General features: G+C 50.6%; 1 protein-coding gene across 2 annotated transcripts in view; it reads right to left on the reverse strand.

Moving 5' to 3' along the window:
• Positions 1-3,919: 3,919 nt before the first annotated feature.
• Positions 3,920-25,082, reverse strand: part of KLHL22 (kelch like family member 22) — a 43,596-nt gene continuing 22,433 nt past the window's right edge. For both annotated transcript variants that reach the window (XM_019632075.1, XM_019632076.1), the window contains exons 3-7: positions 24,276-24,441; positions 20,195-20,913; positions 14,821-15,013; positions 7,518-7,751; positions 3,920-4,930 (exon numbers count right to left, since the gene is read on the reverse strand). In XM_019632075.1, the coding sequence (XP_019487620.1) occupies positions 4,565-4,930; positions 7,518-7,751; positions 14,821-15,013; positions 20,195-20,913; positions 24,276-24,441 (1,678 nt within the window). In that variant the 3' untranslated portion in view covers positions 3,920-4,564. The remainder of the gene's footprint in view (positions 4,931-7,517; positions 7,752-14,820; positions 15,014-20,194; positions 20,914-24,275; positions 24,442-25,082) is intronic.

A 25,082-nucleotide genomic window follows, 5' to 3' on the forward strand; every position in this document is an offset into this window, starting at 1 on the left:
AGGAGGGGCGCCGGGCCGGGCAGGAAATTCCACATCGGCTCCCTGATCCCGGGCCAGCCGCGGCCGGCCAGGCGGCAGCGCCCGCCCCACGCGCCAGACCCCACCCTCCGGCCGCGCCACCGCCCCTCCGCGCGGCCCCCGCCCCCATGCGGCCGCTCTCAAACTTGGGGGCTAACTTGGAAGGTGCCTGCCGAGCGTTGGGGAGAAGAGGGGGGCCGCAGCGGCCCGCCCGAGGAATCCCAGGTCCCCAGGCCTTTTCCTTCCCTCTCCAGACAGCCACCTTCTGGACAAGCCGCCCCTGCGAGCTCACAGAGAGGCCAGGAGGGGGCGGGAAGGGGGTGGAGGATAAGGGAGCGACGCACTAAAGCCCCCCTCGCCACCAACGCCTCAGAACCGGCCAGGGTAGGGTGTCCCGCAGACGACCCAGGTCAAGGCCGCAAGCCTGCCTCTGCTTCCCACCCGTCACCCACTCTGCGAATCCCTGTGGTGCGGGTTGGGCGGTCAGCTCCTCCCGCGCACTGTGTAATCAAAGCCTACGGGGACCCAACAGGATGCTTGAGGCCTGTAGGTAGACTTGGTCTGGATCAGAGGCCTGGGCGAAGGGCACTCCTTAGAGATGGATTGGAGAGATGCCTGGCAGATAGAATGGCCCTGCCACGGGCTTCCATAGAATGTGGGAGTAAAGGCAGAGGGAGGCAACAGCAGAGCTCCAGGACTGAAATTCTGCAATCCTTGTCTGGGTGAGAAGGGTTTGGGAGCCTGGGAGACGAATTCTGCTTGAAAAGGCTGCTGGATCACCAGAGGGAAAAGTCCAGTCCATGGAGTCAGGGCTGGAGACCTGGGAGCTTCTGCTTGAGGAGGGGAGGGGTGACAACACAGAGCGGAGCAGGGACCACAGGGAAGTGGGGAGGCAGGCAACACTGAGAGGAACAGGGTCTAGGGGGACCTAGAGGAAGCCGAAAGTGTGAGGAAGCAGAGGGATGCCTGGTGCTCTGGGGGGTGGAGAGCAGACCCAACTTCAGGGCCCATGGGGCAGGGAAGGTGGGCAGGCCTGGGGATAGAATAAGGGGGTCAGCCAGATCCCAGCAAAGATGAGCATGTCTTTTGAGGACCTGAGTTGGTAGGAGAGCCTGAGCAGGGAGAGGGCACCTGCCTTGTCTTGTGGAGCAGGCTGCATGGAGACCCCCTGAGGAGGAGGGTGAAGTGGTATCCTTACTTCGTTATGTGGAGGTCCATCAGGGTCGAAGTTGGGGCTGGAGGAGTGGGGCTTAGAACAAGGGCCGCTGAAAGGCCCAAGGCTGTGAGCAGCACCAGCTGGCTGGGCCAGAGGCCTGTCCAGGCAGGCTGGTGGAGGGTGGGATGGGAAGGAGCAGGATAGGAGGCTTCTGAGGTTAGGGCCCCTCACTCAGTCATGCTGGTACAGGAGAGAGGCCAGAGGCAGGTAACAATTGGGTAGACTGGAAAGGGAAGTTGCACCTATGCAATCACGAATGCAAACACTTCTTGGGGACAAGTAAGCAGGCCAACCACTTCTGGGCAGTTCCGCCTGGGCATGGCCCTGACCTGAGTAGTGCCCTCCTGGTGCCAGGGACTCTCCCATGGAGGTTCCTATTGGCTGACACCAACACAGGCCAGCAGAGTCCACCCAGCAGCTTGTGGCAGCCCAGCAGCTCCCAATTTTAGAGGTAAAGACCCTAGGGATGAAGGCACTCACCCCAGCTGGACTGAGTTCATGAACAGGTACCTCAAATTCTATCACCTTTCCCCTTCCCCCATAACTGTCCTTCACCCCCAAAATCCCACCTGTGAGGAGCACCACCTGACAACACCCCTAATTCTGAATGTCTTAGATCTCCACTCACCCCAATCTATGTACCACCCAGAGTAGTCTTTCTAATCTTACATCTGGCTGTCCCCCACTGCCATCAGGACAAGGACTGTCCCCAGCCTCGTCTCAGTTGCTCGCTCAGATCCACAGCCCCCTGCATGTATGTCATCGCGGTCACCTCACAGTTGATGACAACATCTAGTGTTGAAGGCAGGGCCCATGTCTGTTCCAGCCACCACTACATTTCTCTCAGGAGACAGAAGTGCGAGTAGAGTGAATGAGCATCCATGCTCCTGGCCTGAGGTCAGATAAATATGATGAGGAAGCTGTGGTTTCCCACAAATGACTGACCACCACACAGGCAAACGGTGGGAGCCTAGATGAGTCCAGGGTGACCAGTTCTAGCCAGGATGGCTTTGTGGAGGTCAGCTTCCAAAGGTGAGGATTTTGCAGGCAGAAAGGGACGAGTCAAGTGGAGACATGAATGCAGGGCCTGCAAGCTGGAAAGGCCAGGGGCAGGTGATGGGAGGACAGTCACAAGTGCCAAGCTGGGTGCTGAGGTCCAGTGGCAGGGCCAGGCTGCTGCCTAAATCTCAGGATCCCTTCCATGGCTCTAAGCTCTCATGGAGAGAGCATCATAGACCCTTCCCTCCTCCACAGACCAGAGGTCTCTCGTAAAGCTGTGGCAGCACCATGCCTTGGTGGCTCTGTGTGGGGAGATAGTACCAGCAAGCTTGGGACATATTGATTATGGGGGTGGGAGGACATTTCTGGTGCTCTCCTTCCCAGAAACCTCTGGGGTCTGCAGGAACTGCTACCCTGGCCGGCAAAGTGGTGGCAGAGGCAGGAAGTGCTGGGTCCCTTCTCTGAGCCTATGTTGTCACACCTCACACTCAGGAGCAGGGGAGATGACACTGGAGAATGGCCATCCTGTCCCATTGGAAGTGACCCACCAGGCTCAACACTGGGCTTGCCACCCTGAAGTGCAAGTGCATGATGTCACATTGGAGTTAGGGAGTGGGGTTATGTTTCCCCAGAACTCTAAGAATGAGGAAGGTCACATGCACGGCCCTGAGAGGCAGACAGCGACTCCCACTGGCCTCACCCCCACACCCCAAAGTCCTTAAGGTATAAGAAAGGAGAGCCCATGCCATAAGCTACCGTGAGTGGCCGGCGACCCATCTGCCTCAGCTGAGAAGACAGCAATGATAATACAACATGAGCCAGTGAGACGACGTCCTCCACAACTAGACTGAAGAACAAAAGGACAGCAACTTGTCTGTTCCCCTTCTCCGATTCCCCAACGCTGTTCCCTTCCCAGTTCCCCAATAAAATCTTTTTTTTTTTTTAAAGTAGCCCAGAGCAAGATTGCCTGCACCTCTCCCCATCCCTTCCTCCCATCAAGTAGCACACACTGCCCTCTGCTCTCCTCCCATCCATGACAGGGTGCTAGCCACAGCGGGCTTTGGGCAAGGCACCAGGGGACAAGGAGAAGACTCAGTTGTTCCCATGCTCTGTCCAGCCAACTGGGAGAAGGCAGAGCCTTAGGAGGTCACAGCTCATCTGCAGGTGGAAGCTCAGCTGTGCAGAGGTAAAGTTGGTGGTCCCATTCACTGCACAAGCCAGCTGAGCCAATGTGCTAAGAACTCACCTGATGACCTGTAGGAAATGCAGCTCCCCGCCCCCCCACCCCAAACACACACTCAGATCCAGGTGGGGGGGAACTCATTGTGACTGGGTCTACTTCCCCAGGCACTGGGGCTCCTTTCCTAAACCTCAGGCTGGGATTTAATTGGAGCCAAGGGATTAAGGGTTCAGAGAAGAGCTCCTTGCCAGAGAAGTGCTTGAGCGGGCTGGGTGACCCCATGTCACTAGACTGGGGCGAGTTTCCAAGTGAAACCCTTCTAGCCTGGGGGTGTACTGAGCTCTTCCCTCCCAGACATGCTCTTGGTCTCTCCCTACCAGCTCTGGCCTTGGCTCCCACACCAGAGCTGTGCCCTCAGCAGCTCTTACCCTGGAATGGAACCCCGTGCTTCCCAGTGCTGCAGCCTTGCACAGGCTGTGAAAGGAAGTGAGGCCGTGGCAACAGGAAAAATTCACACCTTTTGTAAGATGATTTATTACATTTATCAACAGCATGGGATCAGAAAAGCCCAGCTGTAGGGGCTATCATTAGATCCAGTCTCAGGCATCTTTGTGCATCTCTGCTCCCTCTCCAGCCCTTGAAAGCTTATAATCGTTCAAGCCCCTGGCTGCTGGGTAGGCGAGGGGCTCACCCCACCACCTCCTGCCCACAGAAAGGGGCTAGATGTGCCTCGTCCCCTCGACTGGGTGCCAGTCCCCAGGTCCCTTAGGAGAAGGGCACCTTCTTCGCCCAGCGGGGACCAGAACCAGGGAGCAGGGAGTCCAAGACAGCTGATGACATCGCACCCTGTCTGAGCTGAGAAGCAGGCCTGGCAAAACCCTTGAGAGGACCAGAGCCTTCCAGAAAACTTCCCCCTGCAGGGTGATTCACAGCCACAGATCTGCAGAGCCCAGCAAATACCAGCTGCAGGCTGACTGACGCACAGGCTGGTGTGAAGGAAGGGTGGTAGGAGCTAGCCAGCAGGGGTGGGGGAGGAGGTTGGAAGGGTGGGCAGGAGGAAGGGCCTCAACGTCCTGGGGTAAAGTGCTCTGGCCTGGGCTGCCCTCCGACCTACCGCCTCCCTTCCCTTCTGACATCAGTTCCAGGGCCCTCTAGTCCTCGCTGGAGTTGTCGAACTCCTCCCAGTCAGACACACTCATCACCTCGGAGGCGAAGTCCGGGTCCGCCTGGCTGCGGTCAGGGGTCCCTCGGGGCGGCTCAAGGAGCAGGGAGCGGGGCAGGGTGAGCACACAGGCTGCCAGGCCCGAGATGGAGTTGTCCAGCTGGGGCCCCTCCTCCCAGCAGTCTTTCTCCACGTCGTAGATGTGCACGTACCCAGTGCGGCTGCCGCGGTTGTGCGAGCGGCCGCCCAGCACATAGATCCTGTTGTCCAGAACAGCAATGCCGGGCTCACCATGCCCCGCCGGGAGTGGGCAGACGGACGACCACTGCCCAGGTGTGCAGCTGTAGCAGGCCACCTGCAAAGTCCAGGCTTGAGTAAAGCCAACTGGGACGGGCTGCCAGCCTGCCCTAGACCAGCTGAGCAGGGCAGCACTCTCAGCCAGGCCCTGGATTCACACCAAAGCTGTGGGACACGGTGGGGCTGTGGGCAAACCCTGCCCCCCTGGAGGAAGGGCTCAGGGCCAGCCTCAAAACATCCTGTCCACAGGCCAGGCTGACGCTCTGTCCCATTTCCAGGGCTCTCAGTCGGCCTGTGGCTCCCAGGTGTGTGGCTGTCTTCCAGTTAGTGTGCTGTTACTTTCCATGGTCTGGGGTGCTGGTTCTCTCCCTTCCACAAGACTGAAGCTGACTGAGGACATGGACCCTGTGTAACGTCTTAACCTCCCCCACAGCAGCCCACACCAGGGGGAAGTGCAGATAAAATGTGGAAATAGCTGCTTGCTAACTAATGATGACCATCAATGTTCCTGTCTTCAAAATTACCTCAAACAGTAAACAAATACATAGCGAAATGTTCAACCTACAAGTAACCCAAGAAATGCAAAATAAATTGTCAGGAACAAATTGTCAACTGCTAATTAGCAGTCCTTGGGGGAAGAAAAATAAAAAAAAACCCAATGCTTGTGAAGATGTGTACTTGTCTGATAAGCCAGGAAAGCAGTTCGAGAATATGTGTTAAGAGCCATACAAATCTTACCTTTTTGACTTAATAATCAGCTCTGATTCTCCAGCTGAGTACTGGCAGAGTACTGCCCTCCAAAGAAGGCCATGCCCTAATCTCCAGAACTTGTGTTGTTTGACCTGCCAGACGGGACTGTGCAGACGTGAATCAAGGTATGAACATTGAGATGGGGAGGTTATCCTGGAGTTTCCAGGTGGACCCATCTAATTGCAGAAGCTCTTGAAAGCAGACGGAAAGGTCTGACAGGAGAGATAAGTGAGGACAACCTGCTGTTATAAATTTGTGGACGAAGCGCCCATGTGCCAGGGAACGCAGAGGCCTCTAGAAGCTGAGAAGGGCCTTTAGTCGACAGCCAGCAAGGAAACGGGGACCTCTATCCTACAACCATAAAGAACTGAATTCGGCCTACACCTTGAGTGAGCAAGGACATGGGTTCTCCTCTAGGGATTCTATAAAGAAGAGATGCCCTGACTGACACCTGGATTTTAGCCTAGTGAGACCCATGTTGGACTTACAACCTACAGAACTGTAAGAATGCACTTACGCTGTTTTAAGTTGTTAAATTTGTGACTTGCCAAGGCAGCAACAGGAAACTAATACACTAGAGTCCAGTGGGTCTCATCACTAGGGGGCCTGTTAAAATACAGATTGCTGAGCCTCAGTGCCAGAGCTTCCTCAGTGGGTTTGGGGCCTGAGAATCTATATTTGTAATGAGTTTTAATGTGACGTGAATGTTGCTGGCTAGGGGGCCATGTTTTTTGACAATCACTCCTCTAGCCTAAGGAAATATTCCAAAATAACTGAAAAGTTCTATAAAGTAATTACTTGTTATGTTATTTGGAATAGTTAAAACTTAGAGCAACCCAAATGATACACCAGTCTGACACAATTCTGCACGGCCACTGAGGCGGGGTGAGGGGTGGCTATGGAGATGGAATATTAACTGGAAAACAACCACAATGAACTTCAGCCAGAAGCAGAATGGTATGCTCTTTAACTACAATTAGGTGGAAACCACGCATAAGTAGAAGGACTAAAAAATAGTGGCACAGGGCTGGATTATGAGTATTTTTCCTCATCCTTCTTCCTTATTTAGAAGCTCTGCAAGGTGGATATATTAACTTTATAATTAAAGTTTTTAATAATAAAAACAAGTGAAATTATTCCGTGTGATACTACCATGGTGGAAACATGTCGTTACACACTTGTCCAAACCCCTACGATGTGCACCACCAAGAGTGAACCCCGAGTGGCTCAGTTGGTTAAGAGCGTTGAGCTCTGAGCAACAGGGTCGCCAGTTTGATTCCCACATGGGCCAGTGAGCTGTGCATGAGCTGAGCTGCCAACAGGTGGCAGGATGGCTCAGCTGGTGAGAGCACGTGCTCCTAACAACAAGGTTGCTGGTTTGACTCCCACATGGGAGGTGGGCTGCGCCCACCCTCAACTAAGATTGTAACACGGCACCTTAAGCTGACGGCTGCGAGCTGCCAATAGGCAGCAGGATGGTGACTAGACTTGGAGCTGAGCTTGCTGCACCCTCCACAACTAAGCTTGAAGGACAACAACTGGGCTGTTCCCCTTCCCCAATTCCCCAATAAAGTCTTTAAAAAAAAGAGTGAACCCTGATATAAATGATGGACTCTAGGTGATGATAATGTGTCACTTGAGGTTCATCAATCGTTACCAAATGTCCCCCTCTGGGGGGGATGTTGGTGGTGGGGGAGGTTGTGTGTGTGTGGGGATGGGGGCATATGGGAAATCTTTGTACCTTCTGTTCAATTTTGTTGTGAACTCAAAACTGCTCTAAAAAAATAAAATAAAAAGATTTTAAAAAGGGCACACGCTGCAATTAATTTTTCATCCATTAAGATCTGAAAGGGACAGTAATGACATCACTGTGTGTAGGGAGCCAGCCCTCTCACCTGGTGCACATCCCTCCTGTAGCCAGTGTCATTGTTGCTGCCCCCGATCACATACAGCTTGTCCAGGAGGGTGGCCATGCCGTGCCAGGCCCGCCGCACGGGCCCGTTGGCCAGAGATTGCCAGGTGTTGCTGTCTGGGTCATAGCAGTGCGTCTCCTTTAGGTAGTCCTCCCCTCTGCGGCCGCAGGTAATGTACATCTTCCCCTCCAGTGTGGCGCCCGCGTGAGCGTACACCTGCACAGTCCGCCAAGAGAACAGGGACAAAAGGGTCATGAGGGATGGCAGCCAGGAACCAAGGCTGCTCATACCCCACAACTTCCAAACAGCTCGTGGTTTCACCAACTTCCTTCTCACATTCTGATGACAACGCTCCCTGGATTTTTGCTGGACGTACTGTCCAGTCTTCCACCCCTGACCTCATCCTAATGGGGGATGATTCTACAGACCCAGAGATGACTCTGAGCTGCCACAGGGGAATAATGGAATCTGTCTTTCCCTTGCCCATATAGAAATCAACATGGGGAAATTCAAAGAAATTCAAAGTATCATTTTCAGAGAGTCACCGAAGGGACAGCACTTCTGGGAACCGCTAACTCACCCTCAGTCGCCTCCCTCAACCTCTCCCCAACTCCCAATGGCCAGCCAATCCTTCAGGCCTGCTGACCCCACTTTCGTAATATCTGTTTGCAAATAATACCTGATATGGTGAGGAAAGTGAGATGCAAAATCAAACACCAAGAACAATCTTTAGATACGGGTTTGTGTGGAGGGAAAAATATACCACCCTACTTTTTGTTTTTAGCTGAGCCATCCTGCCACCTGTTGGCAGCTCAGCAGCAGCTCAGCTCGGCCAGGAATCGAACCGGCGGCCCTGTTGCTTAGGACTTGCACTTTTTTTTTTTTTTAAAGATTTTTATTGGGGAATTGGAGGAAGGGGAACAGACAAGTTGCTGTCCTTTTATTCTTCAGTCTAGTTGTGGAGGACGTTGCTTCACTGGCCCAAGTTGGCACCATCATTGCGCTCTTCCCGGGAGAGGCAGATCAGTTGCTGGCTTCTGGACAGTTGCTCACAGCAGCCGCTGGCCGCTCACGCTGGCTTCTGGCTACACACGGTAGCCCATGGCAACCCACTGCAGCAGGGGCTGCAGCCTATGGTGACTCACGGCAGCCCAGCTTCAGGTTGAGCTGTTGTTCAGCATCTTAGCCGTAGAGGGCAGTGTCACTGGCCCTCATATGTGGGATCAGAACCAGGGCCTTCTGGCATCCCAAGCCAGCTCTTAACCAACGCGCCACTCGGCCGACCCAGGACTTGCACTCTTGAGCGAGCTCTTAACGAACTAAGCCACTCGGCCAGCCCAACACCACCCTACTTTTGATTTTGGTCCTTACACGTGCTTTCCACTGAAACCTGGCGGGAGATCACCTTGCTGCCCAGCCAGCCCCAACCATAGGAACCCCTCACACTGGTTGGTCCGTTCTGCCTCAAGGACCTCCTATCTCATTCATACCGACCCGTACAAGGCCCTCCTGCTGTGCCTGTGGGCCCCAAGGCAGGGAACTGTGTGTTTTGGGGGAATGGAGCCCCACAGGCAGTATTGGTGTTATCACTATTTTTTATTTCAGTCATTTTGAGAAGTGGTTTTCTCACTGTGGCTTTAACCTGCATTTTCCTAATGGCTAATGACAGTTAACATCTCATGTGTTTGTCTGCCATCTGTGTATCCTCCTCAATGAAATCTCAGGTCTTTTACTGTCTTTCTAATGGTCTGTGTGTGTGGTGTGTGTTTTACTGATGAGTTGTGAGAATTTTTTATATATTAGATAATAGTCATTTGTCATATATGTGGTTTACAAATATTTCTCCCACTCTGCAGCTTGTCTTTTCATCTTAACAGGGTCTTTCACAGAGCAAAGTTTGTAATTTTGATTAAGTCCAATTTATCAATTTGTTTTTATGGCTCATGCTTTGGGGATCAAGTCTAATTACTCATTGCCTAGCCCTAGAGTCTAAAGATTTTCATCCATTTTTCCCCTAACAGATTTATAGCTTTACATTTAAGTCCGTAAACCATTTTCAGTTAATTTTTGTATAATGTGTGAGATGGGTTGTGTTCATTTTTTGCCTATGGATGTCCAATTGTTCCAGTATCATTTCTTGAAAGATTATCTTTCTTCTACTCAATTGCTTTTGTGCCTTTGTCAAAAGTAAGCTGGATGGGGGCGAGGGGAGGGCGGCCGGTTAACTCAGGTAGTTAGAGCTCAGTGTTCATAAAACCAAGATTGCTGGTTTGATTCCCACATGAACCACTGAGCTACGCCCTCCACAACTAGATTGAAGACAACTACTTGACTTGGAGCTGATGGGTCCTGAAAAAACACACTGTTCCCCAATAAAATTTTTTTCTTTCTTTTTTTTTTAAAAGCTGGATGCATGTAAGGTTAAAAAAAATCAATTGGGCATATTTGTGTGGGTCTATTTCTGGATTTTCCATTCTGTTCCATTTATCTATGTGTCTCTCCTCCACCAATACCATAGTGGTGATTACTGTAGCTATGTAGCAAGTCTTGAAATCGGGTAGACTGATTCTTCCCAATTTATTCTTTTTAAAAATTATTTGAGCTAGTCTGGATCCTTTGCCTTTCCACACAAATTTCAGAATAATCTCTATTATCTACAAAAACACTTGCTGGGATTTTGATGGGAATTGAGTTAAATAACTGTGTATTAATTTGAGAAGAACTGGCATTTTTATTATTTGAGTCCTCCAATACATGAATATGGTATGTCACTTCATTTATTTACATCTTCTTTCATCAGCATCTTGTAATTTTCAGCATATAAATACTGTAAATGTTCTGTTAGATTTATACTTAAGCATTTCATTCTGAGCAAATGTAAATGGCATTGTATTTTTATTTTGTGTCCATGTTTTCATTGCTAGTACAAAGAAATACAATTGATTTTTGTATGTTTGTCTTATATCCTGTAATCTTGCTGAACTCACTTATTTGTGCTAGGATTTTTATGGGGGGGGTGTAATTCCTTTAGAGTTTTGGCAATTGTCATATGCAGGATCAATTTGGTAATGATGTGTGGTGGTTTGTTTTGTTTTTCAATCCTATTTGCTAATATTTTGTTAAGGCTATTCAAATATCTGTTTATAAAAGATTTGTCCCTTTTTTTTTTATACTGTCTTTGTCTGGGTTTGGTATCACCATAATATTAACTTCCTAAGATGAAATGGGGCGTATTCTTTCCTCTGTTTTCTGAGGGGGGGCGGGGAATCATGTAAAATTGGTACTAACTTTTCTTTACATGTTTGATAGAATTCTCCAGTAAAATCACCTGGGACTGGACATTCCTTCACAGGCACAGAGCTAGACAAATCACCTATTTTGTATTGAGTAAGCTGTAGAGTTTGCTTTTTTTTTGAGGAATTGGTCCATTTCATCTAAGTTGTCAAATTTCCATGTGAAGTTGTTTGTAGTATTCCCTTACTTTTTTTTTTTTTTTTAAGCTGAGCCATCCTGCCACCTGTTGGCAGCTCAGTGGCAGCTCAGCTCCAGCAGTGAATGGAAACGGCAACCCTGTTGCTCAGAGCTTGCACTCTTGAGTGAGCGCTTAACCAACTGAGCCACTTGCTGGCCCTTCAATCTTTTTTTAAGATTTTTTTTATTGGGGAATTGGGGGAGAGGAACAGCGTTGGGGAATCGGAAAGGGGAACAGATAAGTTGCTGTCCTTTTGTTCTTCAGTCTAGTAGCGGAGGATGTCGCTTCACTGACCCATGTTGGTATTATCATTGTGCTCTTCTTGGCTGAGGCAGATCAGTCGCCGGCCACTGGACAGCTGCTCACAGTAGCTTACGGGAGCCCACTGCAGCTCCACTGCAGCCTGTGCTGTTGCCGGTGACTCATGGAAGCCCAGCACCAGGTCGAGCTGTTGTTCACCATCTTAGCTGTAGAGGGCGCAGTGTCACTGGCCCTAATGTGGGATCCGAACTGGGGCCCTGCTGCTTAGAGCTGGCGTCCCAAGCCAACTCACAACCAACATGCTACCCGGGTGGCCCCCTTCATTCTTGATTATTTTAAATCGTCTACTTTTATTGTCAGTCTTGCTAAAAGTTTGCTAAAAGTTTGTTAATTTTATTGATCTTGTGAAAGAACCAGTTCTTTGATTTTCTCTATTATTTATCTGCTTTTAATTTGATTGCTGCTCTTAATTTTATTATTTCTTATCTTCTGCTTGATTTGGGTATATTTTGCTCTTCTTTTTCTAGAGGTAGGAGCTTAGATTAAGATTTTTCCCCCCCTTTTAGTGCTACAGAATTTCCTGGTGCCACAAATTTTGACATGTTGTCTTTTCATTTTAATTCAGTTCAAGGTATTTTTATTACTTCTCTTTGACCTACGGATTATTTAATAGTGTGTTGCTTATTAGTTTTCAACAATCTTATCAGTTTACCTACAAACTATACTTTGAAACTGTCCATCTCCTTCCTTCTCCAACAGCCTCCACCCTGGCACAAGCCACCACCGCCTCTGCTTGGACCACACGTGGCCCAGGAACTGCTGTCCTTGCTCCTGCTTCCTCTTCTTTTCAAAAGTACCTCCCATGCTTCCCCTTTCTCAGAATAAACTGTGAAGTCCTTCCTGGACTGGAAGGTCCTTCCTCTCTCTCCAAACAGCCACTTATCTTCCTTTAGGCCTAGGTCTGATATCTCCTCAGATGGACCTTCTCCAAACAGTCTATCCAGATTCATCCTGCAAGAACCCCCTCCCTGGGCACTGTTTAGCTCAACCCCCTCTTAATTTCCTGCATCACACTTACCACAATTGGCAATTATTTTATTGGTTTATTTAGTGGTTAAGAGTGGTCTCTCCTGCTAGGCTGTAAACACCATGGGGGATCCTTTGTCATTTCTTGTCACCACTGCATCCCCAGGTCTTGGGATAGGGTACTTAATAAACAGTTACTGAATGAATGAATGTATGAAAAAAAGGAACTATTGGCAGTCAAGAAGCTGGATGAAGACTGAGGCTGCCCCTCTGTGGCCACGCTGGGGAACTGCAGCTTCCCAGACAAAGAACCCTTGAGCCCCTCCCCCACACAGGGAGGAGAAGACCCTCTCACTCCCACTCCCACTTCACACCCTTCCAGGATGCAATTCAGGAGTTCATCCTCACCCCCCAGGTCTCAAGGACCCCTGATTCTTCCTGTGCAAAATCTTTATCCAGGTCGGAGGTAGGGAGTATCCCTCCAGAGGAGTTTCCTTCCCCAAAGAAGCTGAGGAGCAAGGAACCGGCCAGCTTTCCCTGCCTGGGAGAAACCATGGAGGAAGACCCTGGTCTTAGAGAGGAGCTGGGCCCATCAGGGAAGCCCCAGTCCCCGAGGTCAAAGTCTAAGCCTCTGGGGGACTAGGGAAGAAAGAGTGAGATAAAGAGGGGCAGTGTGGAAAGAGGTTCAGAAAGGCAGGAGTTCCTGTCAAGGTCCCAGAACTAGTGCAGCAGAGCCTGGGGCAGAGCCCCACACATGTCCCCCCTGCCATCCACTGCCTCTTGGTGCTCAGAGATCAATAAGGTATACAACAGGTGCTCTGAAAATGACAACGCTGATACTTTCAGGGTGCATACATAACCTGCTCTCAGGGGCTGGGGCCTGGAACATCAGGGATCAGCAAGGTCCCTTCCTTTCCCTGGGATCTCATGTCTGATTTTGGGGCCAGGATTCAAGTACCCCAAAACCATAGGACAAAAAAGAGGCACCTTGGGCCGGCCGAGTGGCACATTGGTTAAAGCTGGCTTGGGACGCCAGCTCTGAGGAGCAGGGCCCGGGTTCAGATCCCACATGAGGGCCAGTGACACTGCCCTGTACAGCTAAGATGGTGAACAACAGCTTGACCTGGAGCTGGGCTGCCATGAGTTAGTTGCCAGTGATGACATAGGCTGCAGCCCCTGCTGCAGTGAGTTGCCATAAGCTACCGTGTGTGGCCAGCAGCCAGCATGAGCTGCCGGCAGCCAGCGTGAGCTGCCAAGAGCCGCCCGCGTGAGCGGCTGTCCAGAGACCGGCGACCGGTCTGCCTCACCCGGGAAGAGCGCAGTGATCACAATACCAACATGGGCCAGTGAAGCAGCGCCCTCCACAACTAGACTGAAGAACAAAAGGACAGCAACTTGTTTGTTCCCCTTCCCCCGATTCCCCAGAGCTGTTCTCCCTCACTTCCCCAATAAAATCTTTAAAAAAAAAAAAAGAGGCACCTTTCTAAAGCATTGCTTTTGCACAATGAACATAATTTTAAACATTTTCAAATTGGAACAAACAAAGATACTGTGCAGGAGACACATGATTTAAAAAAAAAAAAAAAGGGGCTGGCCAAGTGGCTCAGTTGGTTAAGAGTTGGCTTAAGAGCACGAGCTCTGATTTGATTCCCACATGGACCAGTGAAGCTGCGCCTGTGCTGAGCTGTCACTGAGCTGCCAAAAGGTGGCAGGATGGCTCAGCTAGTGTAACAACAAGACTGCCTGTTCAATGGTGGGCTATGCCCACCCTCAACTAAGACTGAACTCGACACCTTGAGCTGAGCTGCTGCCCGGATGGCTCAGTGGATAGAGCTCTTAACAACAAGACTGCTGGTTCGACTCCCACATGGGATGGTGGCTACGCCCACCAGCAGCTAAGATTGAACACAGCACCTTGAGCTTAGAGGCCATGAGCTGCCGATGGGCAGCCAGATGGTGACTGGCGCCCTCCACAACGAAGATTGAAGAATAACTTGGCTGGTCCCCTTCCCCAATTTACCAACACTGCTCCCCAACCCCAATTCCCCAATAAAATCTTTAAAAACAAACAAACATGAAAACTATACATTCTGAAGTGTTTTTGGTGTTTTGAAGGCCCCACCCTTCAGAGGGCATATAGGGGAGAAGTCTGAGGATTCTGAGCCCGCATCTCTCCTGCTAACATCTTTGGACACATCCTAGGCTCCTCTCAGCTATGCTGAGGGACAGATAAGGGGAAGCTTTCTATCTACATTTGAACTTCAGGATTAAAGCAGCTTCCTGGAACCACGTGGGAAGACCAAGAGAAGATGAAATTCCAGAGGATGGGGTCTGGACGCTTGAGGAGGCTCCCCAGGCAGCTGGCAGAACCTCAGGGGTCCCCCACCCCACTTTCAGTGCAGGGTCTTTGGAAGGACACAGCCTGCTTGCTGGGCCTGATTCTCTGGCCTGGGCTTCTGCTCTATCTGCAAACCCCAGGGAAGAAAAGCGGGTGGGAGAGGGCCCCTCTTGGAGGGGCTTTCTTACCTCCCTCTTGAGCGGGGCCACATAGGCCCAGGAGTTGGTAGTGGGGTCGTAGCGCTCCACAGCATTCAGGTCATTGTGATAGTTGCGGCCCGCCACCGCATAGATGTACCCGCCCACGACACACACGCACAGGTCAGCGTGCTCTTGCTGGAGGGACTGGATCTGGAACCAACGGTTGTGCCGTGGGTCGTACCTTTTGAGGGGACACAAGGATAGCACATCACTGACAGGAGGGAGGGCACCTCCTGCTCCTCCCATGTCCCCTGAACCTTCCCATAGCTGCCTCTACACACCAGCATGCACCTACTCACAGTCATGGCAGCAGGCTGCTACACACCTGAGCGCAGGTATGTTCCCAGCACACAGCCTGGGAGGCATGGCCAGAAGCCTCCTGGGATTCTGCCCACAATGCCAGTCCCTTCCACATGTAACCTCTCAGATGGCTTATAGCCCACCCTGCTGTCCACCCCAGGCTGCCCAAGGGCTATTTCTCCAGCCATCCCCCCCCACCACCCGCCTCTACCCCTTCTCTCTGTGCCCCAGGTCTGGTGTTCTGTGGGGCCCACATGGTAGGTGTTCTGTTTGGGTGAATACAGATGATCACGGAGCCTCGAGGGGCCAGGGCCTCATGCGCCTGAAGTCCAAAGCCCACTCATTCCCTGACCTGCATCTGGCCCTCTCCCCTGGGCATCCATCCACCCAAGCACGTCTTTGAGCTCCTGCTTCTGGAGCCTTCTTGCTCAACAGCGAATGCATAGGTAAAGCCTCTTTCAGATAAGTTTTTATTTCTCCACAGGAAAAGCAACTCCAAAGGGGACAAGTCAAATTTCAAGTAGTTCAGAGAGACTCAATAAAGTTTTCTTTGGCATGTACCATATGCTGGTTAGTGAAGGGATCAGCTTTGCCCCAAAGTACAAGTTAGACGTGTTTTGCAGCCACTTCTTCCTACCCACGCCATTTGGCTAGCCGCTCCCTGCCAGCCAGGAGTTCCTGGAACCAGGCTGCCTCAGGAGCTGGGGCCAACAGGAGAGACAGAACATGCACCTGGGTCACACACAGATGTAGGCCTGAATCCCAGCTCCACCCCCACGTAGCTGGGTGTATCTGGGTATCAGTTTCACTCTTGATGTTCATTTGGTTTCCACACCTGTCCAATGGTGTGATGTCACCTGCCTCAAAAAGCTATCATGAAAGATCAATGCACACAAAAAGTGTCCTTGTGGGCTGGACAAGTGGTGCATTGGTTAAGAGCTGGCTTGGGATGCCAGAGGGCCCCGGTTCGGATCCCACATATGAGGGCCAGTGACACTGCCCTCTACAGCTAAGATGCTGAACAACAGCTCAACCTGGAGCTGGGCTGCTGTGAGTTTCAGGCCACGGCATAGGCTGCAGTCCCCTGCTGCAGTGGGTTGCCATGGGCTACCGTGTGTAGCCAACAGCCAGCATGAGCGGCCAGCAGCCACTGTGAGCGGCCGTCCAGAAGCCAGCAACTGATCTGCCTCGCCCGGGAAGAGCGCAATGATGGTGCCAACTTGGGCCAGTGAAGCAACGTCCTCCACAACTAGACTGAAGAACAAAAAAAGACAGCAACTTGTCTGTTCCCCTTCCCCCAATTCCCCAGCGCTGTTCCCATCCCCCAATTACCCAATAAAAATCTTTACCAAAAAAAGGGTCCTTGTTAACCCGAGGAAGCTGTAAAGGACTGAGGTTCATGTTTGTATTCCTAGACCTCAGTGTAGCACCTGGCTCAGGGTAGACCTGATGAATGAATTAAAGGAGTAAGGTTACCAGTGGTGAAATCATTCCTTCACTCTACACATATTCACTGGATACCCAACATGGATCAGGCACGGTGCTCAGTGCTGGGGATCCAGAGGAAAACTCAAGCCAAGAGCCCTTCTTTCCACTGTAGAATGGGAAACAGGGTGAGGAGAACAGAGTGAACAAGTGCTTGATATAATGCAGTACCATGAAGGAAAACAAGTAAGGTAAGGAGAGAGAGTGATCCACCGGGCAGCGGGCCTGGGAAGAGCAAAGCTCTCTTAAGGAGACCAAGAAGGGCCTCCTGAGGTAGCACTGGAGACACGAATAACTGAGGACACAGCCAGGTGAAGGTCTGGCTGGGGACAGGTGGCCAGGCCAGTCCAGGACACAGCACTCAGGGACCCCGTCAGCTGGCTGCAATGGTGCCTTCTACCGCCTTTCCTGTGCATGACACTCATTCACACATAAGTCTCTTCTCCCCTACTATGAGTCAAGCGCAAGTCAGCATCTTCCACCAGAGTGAGACAAGACCCTCCAGATGCTTCCGCTTACTTCTTTCTGGTCTCCTGCCCTCATAGCTTCCTAGGCAGAGTTTTGCTTGGATTTGTGGTTTCAGATTTAAGGAAACACACACATACACACCCATACATCAATAATTTAGAGATAACCACCATTTTGGTGATTTCTTATCTCCCCACTGTGTCCTATATTCACATTTTCCTCTTTATTGGATTAATTTTGCACTCTGTCAGAATAAATCCCCAAGTAATATTCTTTTTCTAATAAAAACAAGCTCTCTTATTGCACATAAAGATATAAACAGTTTTAGTCACTGTAATGCAGATTTTGGATCATCCTACTGCAAACTCAGAAGTGAAATCTAGAGTTGGTACAAACAGGTTCTGGGGTCCTTGCTAAATTTAGTAGACTTTTTCTTCTATATTTCCATGACTTAAGCATTCCCATGACTATTAATAAAGTCCATCACAATTAAAACATTTTTGAAATATATTTTAAAATATTAATAGTCATGGAAACGCTTAAGGAGAAAAACAAATTATTATTCTAAGTAGAGTCAGGGCACGTGGCAACATGGGACCGGCTACTACCAGGTAAGTCGTGCAGTTAGTATTCAGTAACCCAGAGCCGTAGCTATAGAAAAGGTGCAAAAGCAATGTGGATAATAGATGTAATCAAAGAAAGAAAAAGAGAAACAGTGGTATCTCGGAGGCAAATACAATTTGCTCCAAGAAAGGTAACTACTGGGTTGTCAGAAAAGTCATGACGTAGTTTTCTGTTTTTCGCTGCAAACTGTATATAGTTTCTGAACCAATGCTTTAAGATATAACCTGGTAAGTCAAAAGCTCTCTGAAATGCAAACCCTAATTTACCACAAAATCTTGTTTTCTTGTGTTCTGAGAATCTATGGGTTCTAAGGCTGGTGAACTATGAAAGGAGAAAGGGGAGAGAACCAAACTCTTAGATCACTCAAATTAAGATCCATCTGGCAGCTTTAAGAGTTCACTGGGAGGGCCGGCAGAGTGGCTCTGTTGGTTAAGAGCTTGCCCAAGAATGCGAGCTCTGAGCAACAGGGTCACCGGTTCAATTCCCACATGGGCCAGTGAGCTGCACCCGAGCTGAGCTGCCAACAGGTGGCAGGATGGCTCAGCTGGTGAGAGCACGTGCTCCTAACAACAAGTTTGCCTATTAGAGATGGTGGGCTACGCCTGCCCACAACTAAAGACTGAACTCGGCACCTTGAGCTGAGCTGCCGCCCTGAGGTGGCTCAGGGGATAGAGTGAACACTCTTAACAACAAGGCTGCTGGTTCGACTCCCGCATGGGATGGTGGCTATGCCCACCCACAACTAATTGAACACAGCACCTTGAGCTGAGTGGCGCGACTGACTGGACTTGGAGCTGAGCTAGCTGCGCCCTCCACAACTAAGACTAAAAGACAACAACTTGGCTGTTCCCCCTCCCCAATTCCGCAACACTATTCCCCTCACCCAATTCCCCAATAAAATCTTTAAAGGAAAAAAGAAAGAGATTTAGACCAGTCTGGAGTGAAAATGTGTTTAACAGGACAGACTATGGGCCAGCAGCATTCCCTGTTGTCACACTGAGGCCTCCCTGAGGTATGCAGCCACCTCAACATGTGCTGAGGGCTGGAGACTACAACACTCTGGAGATGTCTGCTTTGCAAGTCTGTGGTTTGCTCAGCAGGGAGATCTGGCCTTGGTCTTCCAACTAAGAAGCTGAGTTCCCTAAAAAAGAAGCTTCGAGCCTTGGCTGGAGGGAAGCCTGAACCTGGTGCTACCACACCCACTGGGGACAGCATTTGGTATTAATGAAGGAAGGCATTGTTTCCACCTTTCAGGACTCACACACGTTCCTGTTTGACCACAATATGCTGCCAAGCTTTGGGTTTCACTGGTTTAACAAAGGTTATCACTTCCTGGGGCCAGGAGATTAGAGATGGCTGAGGAATGGCTGCCTCCTCCTCAGTCCTGGTCACCGTGCTTGTTTCCGAGAAGCAGAGCCAGGCCAGACCCCCCACTTACATCCAAGAAGACGAAAACATAGACATAAATTTGGTCAGCACCTAGTTCACAAATGCTGGAAGCAGTTGGCAATCTCTCTCTCTCTCTCTCTCTCTCTCTGCAGTGCCATCTTTCCAGCTTTTTTTTTTTTGGGGGGGGGAGACACGCGAAACCTCCCATATGCACCAAATCCCAAAAAATCAAACCACAGTACAGTGGAGGGGGCCCTGGAAACCTAACTATAGCTGAGGCTGTAGGGATTTGCCCTACTTGCATTGCTCTGCCCAAAGAAATGGATTTGTGGAACCATAGCCTTATGGACTGACAGCTAAAGCCTCCTACAGACCATGGCAGCTCATAAAACCCCTTCTTGGAAAATAGCCTCTTCTGGGGACCTCTTGCCCAGCACATGGCTGATGACAGGGGGATGGGGTGGGAGGCGTATGTGGCATGAGGCGCCGTGATATCTGTCAGCCTTTCCTGCTCCCCTGGGCTGAGGACTGCACATTCGGCAGAGCAGCACCCAACAGGAAGACATCTCCACCACAGGCTTGTGGTCAGGAGAAGAGCAAAGCAGACAGGCAAAGGGAAGCTGGGACAAGACATGTCCCAGCTCGAGAAGGCAAGAAGGAAGGAGCAGCTGCCCTCTCCAGTGCTCCCAGCTCCCAGGTCCCCTCCTTCTGAGGCCCAACAACCCTTCCTGTCACTGGCTCCCCTCTCCTGTGCTCAGCTAAGTGTACAGTCTCAACCAAGCCCCTCACCGACAAGATGGCAGGATGTGATCCAGGATGAATGGGTTTCTGAGAAGAAGGGGACAAGAGTAAACTAAAGCATTCCAGGTCCCCTTTTTCTTATCTCACTGCCCTTTGCATTCTCCGAATTAACCTGGATTTCATTCCATAAAATAGGGGGACCCCATCAAGCCACAAGATTAATTTAAAAGGCTAACCACATGGCCCAGGTGACATGCCCTTGCCAAATCCACTCCCTAACCAGCCCTCTGAGCCCACAACTCCTGCATGATGGCATCACTCGCAGACCGAGGTACGGCCGGGGGCCCTATCTTACCTCCAACATCGAGACTCGGCGCGGAACCCCTGGACATTGTTGTCCCCTCCAATCAGGTACACAAAGTTGTTGAGCACCGCGATGCCCTGGTTGGACATGCGAGGGGCTAGGGAGGCAGTGAAGTTCTTCCACTCTCCCAGCATGGGGTTCAGATACTTGGCCTGGTCGCTGAGGACAGTGGACGGCGTGGAGTGAATGCCCCCGAAGCCCACGACGCACCGGAAGTCCGACCGCAGCTCCGTGTGTGGGCCCTGCAGGCTGGGCTGCAGGCTCTCGTTCTGATGGTACATGAGAGCACTGGCCACCGTGTCCCTCAGCGGGCTGGGGTCCAGCTTGTCATGCAGCCGCTGGAGGACCTCAGCTTCCATTAGGGGAAACCGCACCGTCTCGAGGAGCTTGGGGGACTCATGCAGTGAGATCTGGTCGGCCTGCACCTGCTCCAGGGAGTAATGGTAAAGCAGGGCGCCCTCGTACACCTCGTTCTCACAGGAGACCTCTAGGCGATTGCTGCTGAGGAAGGAGTAGACCTTCTCCAGGGGCAGCTGGCGGTACTTGTCAGTCCGTGAGAAGGCCACAAAGTTTTTGAGGATGTAGGTATCCAGCTGCTCAGTCAGATGGCTCAAGTCAAAAAGCTCTGCCAGCTGGTAAACATCAAGGATGTTCTCCTCGTCTACCCATGACATGAGGAAGTCACAACAGAAATGGATGATTTCTGGGATCTGTGAAGAGAACAAAACCCATTCAAGCCTGGAAAATGGTGCCTGGGCGCAGAAGACAATGACAGCAGATATGTGGCTTACATGGCTGTCCTCTGCAGCAGGCCCCTCTCAACCACCCCCAACCTTTCCTGGTGCAGAGGTTAGTGCGGCTGCACCCCCAACACTAGAGACAACTGGGGCTCACTGCAGATGGACTGGGTTTAAATCCTGACTCACAAGTGATCTGCAGAATGCTCTTAACCTTTCAGAGCCTCAGTTTCCTCATCTATAAAGTAGGGGTAAAGTGGAGAGGAGTGATTACAAATGAGACATCATACATAGAAACTCCTTGGCACAGAGCAGACTCCTGATAAATGTCAAGATGTCTTTTAGATCAAAAGTATTGGATCTCCAGAGAAGCTGGAAGCAGCACAATGTCAGCTGTCCCTGGTTTGGAATGTGCACCCAGGACCACCCCCACCCCCCCAACCTCCCAACCTCTCTAAAAGACACTCAGCTCCTTTCTCCTACCACAACTCCCATAACTGGAGGGCCAGCTAAAGCTCTGGGCCCAGGGAACTCACTCCATCTCAGGAGAACGGCCCCAAGCCGCCCACATACTAAGAACTGCTAGCAGGGCATTCCTTGACACTTGCCCAGCACCCAGAGTTCTGGAAAAGCCATCCTGCCTGGGCAAAGGCCTGTTTTTTGTAGCGAGGCAGCTCCCAGGTGGCCTGCACCTTCCCTTTCCCAAATATGCAGAAGAACCGGTAGGTTGAAAGGAAGGTAAGAGAGAGGATGGCACTTTGGTGGGAGCTGAGAATTGGGCCACAGGATTCAAGTGCACCCTGTGATTAGATAACCAAAGCTTGACAGAATAAAAGAGACAGAGGTAAGGGCTCAGGGAAAGCGGCACAGGTACTGCCAAATTCTTTAGGAAAACAGGATTTGGGGATTTCTCTAAAAATGGGAATACCTAACTTATCCAGTGTCATCAACAGGTTGACCAGTACACATGCAGTAATTCTGCTGGCATCTGAAGCTTATTAATAAATGTTTAAAGTCTTTTTAGTTTTATTTTGTCTGATTCAAGACATTGTCAAGGGCTGAATGGAAACCTGCAAAGTGCCAAGCACAAGTTTTCCCACATGGAATGTCCCTAGTATACTTTGTTAGGTCCGAAAATCTTCACGCGACTATCCTTTTCTCTCAGCCCTCACTTCTGCTATGCTTCTTTCTAAAACACCATTTCTGATTTGTCGTGGGCAGGACACCAAGGACCAGGTTCTGGGTAAAAGGTGAGAGCAAAGAGCCCTGAGTAGGTGTGAGAAGCAGCTCCTGTAGAAGCTAAGCCTCCTACACAAGGTCCGCATTGCCTTCTCCTTCCCGTCCCGTTATCAGAGCAGCGGGCCCTCTGCTGGGTGGAATCTGACAGAGGAATCAACCCAGGCCCACGCCAAGCAGGTTTCCTGGGAGTGATTCAGAGGTGGGGGCGGGGGGGGAGTGGTCTCGCAGGGATTCAAACCCAAGTCCCTGCAGATACCATGAAGGGTCTGATCCTAAGCTAGCATGGAGCATAGCACATGGGGGACAAGCCATCAGCAGCTAGTGGCTGCACGAACAAGCATGATGTGGTAGGCTTAGGGACTTAGAACTGTTATGCCAAGTAAAACTTGCTTTAAAAACATCATTGCGTAGAAGCCTAATATATTAAAAATAAAATAAAGCTAGGCTGCTCATAGTGAAATGGGGGCTCCCTCTCCCATGCTGCACCCTGAAATGGTCTCGGAGATACTAAGGCACTAAGGAGCACTGGCCAAAACCTCTACCATGAGTGACCTGGGGAAGCAGCAGGTCTCTGAGCTGATGGGTAGGAGAGGGAAAGCAGTATTTGGAAAGATGGTTTGGTGTTGGTGTACATGACGGAGTCAGAGAAGAGAAGAAGAAAGGGACTGGCTGGGAGGTATAAACGGAGAGGTGGAGGCCAGGACAAAGGTGAGGACCTGGAAACAGAGAACATAGATAGCTACAGATAATATTTACAAGGATGACTTGTCCAAACTTGGACAAGGAGGACAAGGATGTAAGGGCTCAAGGACACATTCAGGCTCTAGAAGAATGGTCATAGGACAGACCAGGGGAGTGGGGAGAGAAGCCTTTGGTAAGGAGGATGAGACAACGCTGATGGTGAGCACCTGGGCGGAGAGCTGGAAGCAGCTGAATTTAAGTGTTATAAGAACTGGATGAGGGTTCCCAAAGCAACAATGACCAGGAACTGGGGACAGAAGACATCTCTGAATAAAAGAAGGCAGGGAAATTCTTCTGTCATAAAGGCTGCCCTGGCTCAATTCCACCTTCCCATCAGCCAAATGAGCCTCACTCAAACCAACCCAACACGCAGGGATCAAGAGCCTCCGACCCACACTCTGAGGATAATGGCTGAGCCACGCAGGGCGGGGCCTCCAGATACCCCTCAACAGGTTGGTTTTCCTATGACTTGAGTTTTTTCTGATTGCCCCAAAAGTGCTCTGACCTAAAAAAAGGTCAGGATAATGAACTCAGTGTAGTATTTAGCTTCACTTTCAAGAAATGTGGAAAGCGATGTCTCTCAAACCAGTTCAGGCTGTCTGACAGACAGCTCTTGAGAGCCAAGACACATGCAGGCCCAGCCTTGGCAATGGCACCAACACCACCACGAATTAATAAATCTTCTAAAATGTAAGTCACACTGTCGGGCCGGCCGAGTGGTTCAGTTGGTTAAGATCTCACTCAAGAGTGCGAGCTCTAAGCAACAGGGTCACCGGTTCAATTTCCACGTGGGCCCAAGCTGAGCTGCCACTGAGCTGCCAGCAGGTGGCAGGATGGCCCAGCTAAAAAAATAAATAAATAAGTCAGTCACACTGTCAAAGCCTTGGCAAACTTTTTGAATTCTGTAGGAAAACAAGTATTTAAAGTTCAATAACAAAGGGGAAAGCAGTTTCAGAGATTAACAAGACCAGTGGAAAGGACAGGCAGAAAGAGCCTGGGCAGCAACAGTGGGGGGAGTTCAGCTTCGTGAGATGTCAGCTTGGATTTGGCCACTTGTTTACATATGGGATCTTTTCAGTGGCAGGGAGATCCAGGCAGGGGGGAAGGAACCAGCAAAAGAGCAGAAGGCAAAGGCAAAAGAGGAACCTGGGCCTAGCGGCTTTCGGAGCAGCTCCACATCAGCGCCCAGAGCTGGTTGAGCCAAGCACCACCCAAGAGCCTCCCTCTGGCTCCAATCTCCCTCACTGCCCAATATCCTTGACTGCCTAACCCACTCTCACACCACTGCCCAGTGGGCACCCAGGGAAACCCTGTCTGGATATGGGTCTGCCTTGCTTCAACGAGGCAAGCCTCACCTGAAGCTGGCAGGCAGCGACCAGGGTCTCTTGGACATTGCTCAAGCTGAGCTCCAGCTCGGAGGTGTATATGAAATTCAGGATTTGGCACATGGCATTGTAGGACACTCCGTGGATGAGGACTTCTTCCTGCTCCATCTCCTTCAATCCCCCAGCAAACATTCCTCTGCAAAGTGAAGACACGAGACAGTGGAGTTATACTAATCGGGACACCAGCCTAGGCTGCAGAGAGCATGAGCATCCAGAGCAAGGGGTGGGCTGACCCAGTAGCAGTGTGCAATAGGGCACTGGCTCGCTCCGAGCACTGAGTCATCCCACAAAAGGCATCCACAAGCTCCTGACAAAGTTTGGGCAGCCATCCTAGAAAATGCCCTGTCTTGAGTTTCATGCGCCCCAGGGAGTCACATGTGAGCCTCCTGGAGGCAGGGAACATGTCTGGCTTGCTTTCTGCTGCATCCACTAATTCACTTCTTAGATCACAGCAGCAGCCCAGAGCATGTTATAAAAGGATGAATGAATGGAAAACACTAAGTCATTCTGTTCACTATATATTTACTGAGCATCTCTACTAAATGCCAGATACCATTCAAAAAGTGAAAGCAACCATTAACTGGCAAGATTCCTACATACACAGAGTTTAATGCTAGAGAGGACAACAAACAAAGAAACAAGGTAATTTAGATTGTGGAAATGCTGGGAAGGAACTCAACAGGGCATCTGATCAAGCAGAGAGCATGGCTGGGGGTGCAGAGCAGGTGGAGTGATGGGGCAGGGAGGGCCCACTCTGAGGAACTGAGATGAGACCGG

The sequence above is a fragment of the Hipposideros armiger genome, unplaced genomic scaffold, assembly GCF_001890085.2.
Source record: "Hipposideros armiger isolate ML-2016 unplaced genomic scaffold, ASM189008v1 scaffold_1073, whole genome shotgun sequence".
Lineage (NCBI taxonomy): Eukaryota > Metazoa > Chordata > Mammalia > Chiroptera > Hipposideridae > Hipposideros > Hipposideros armiger.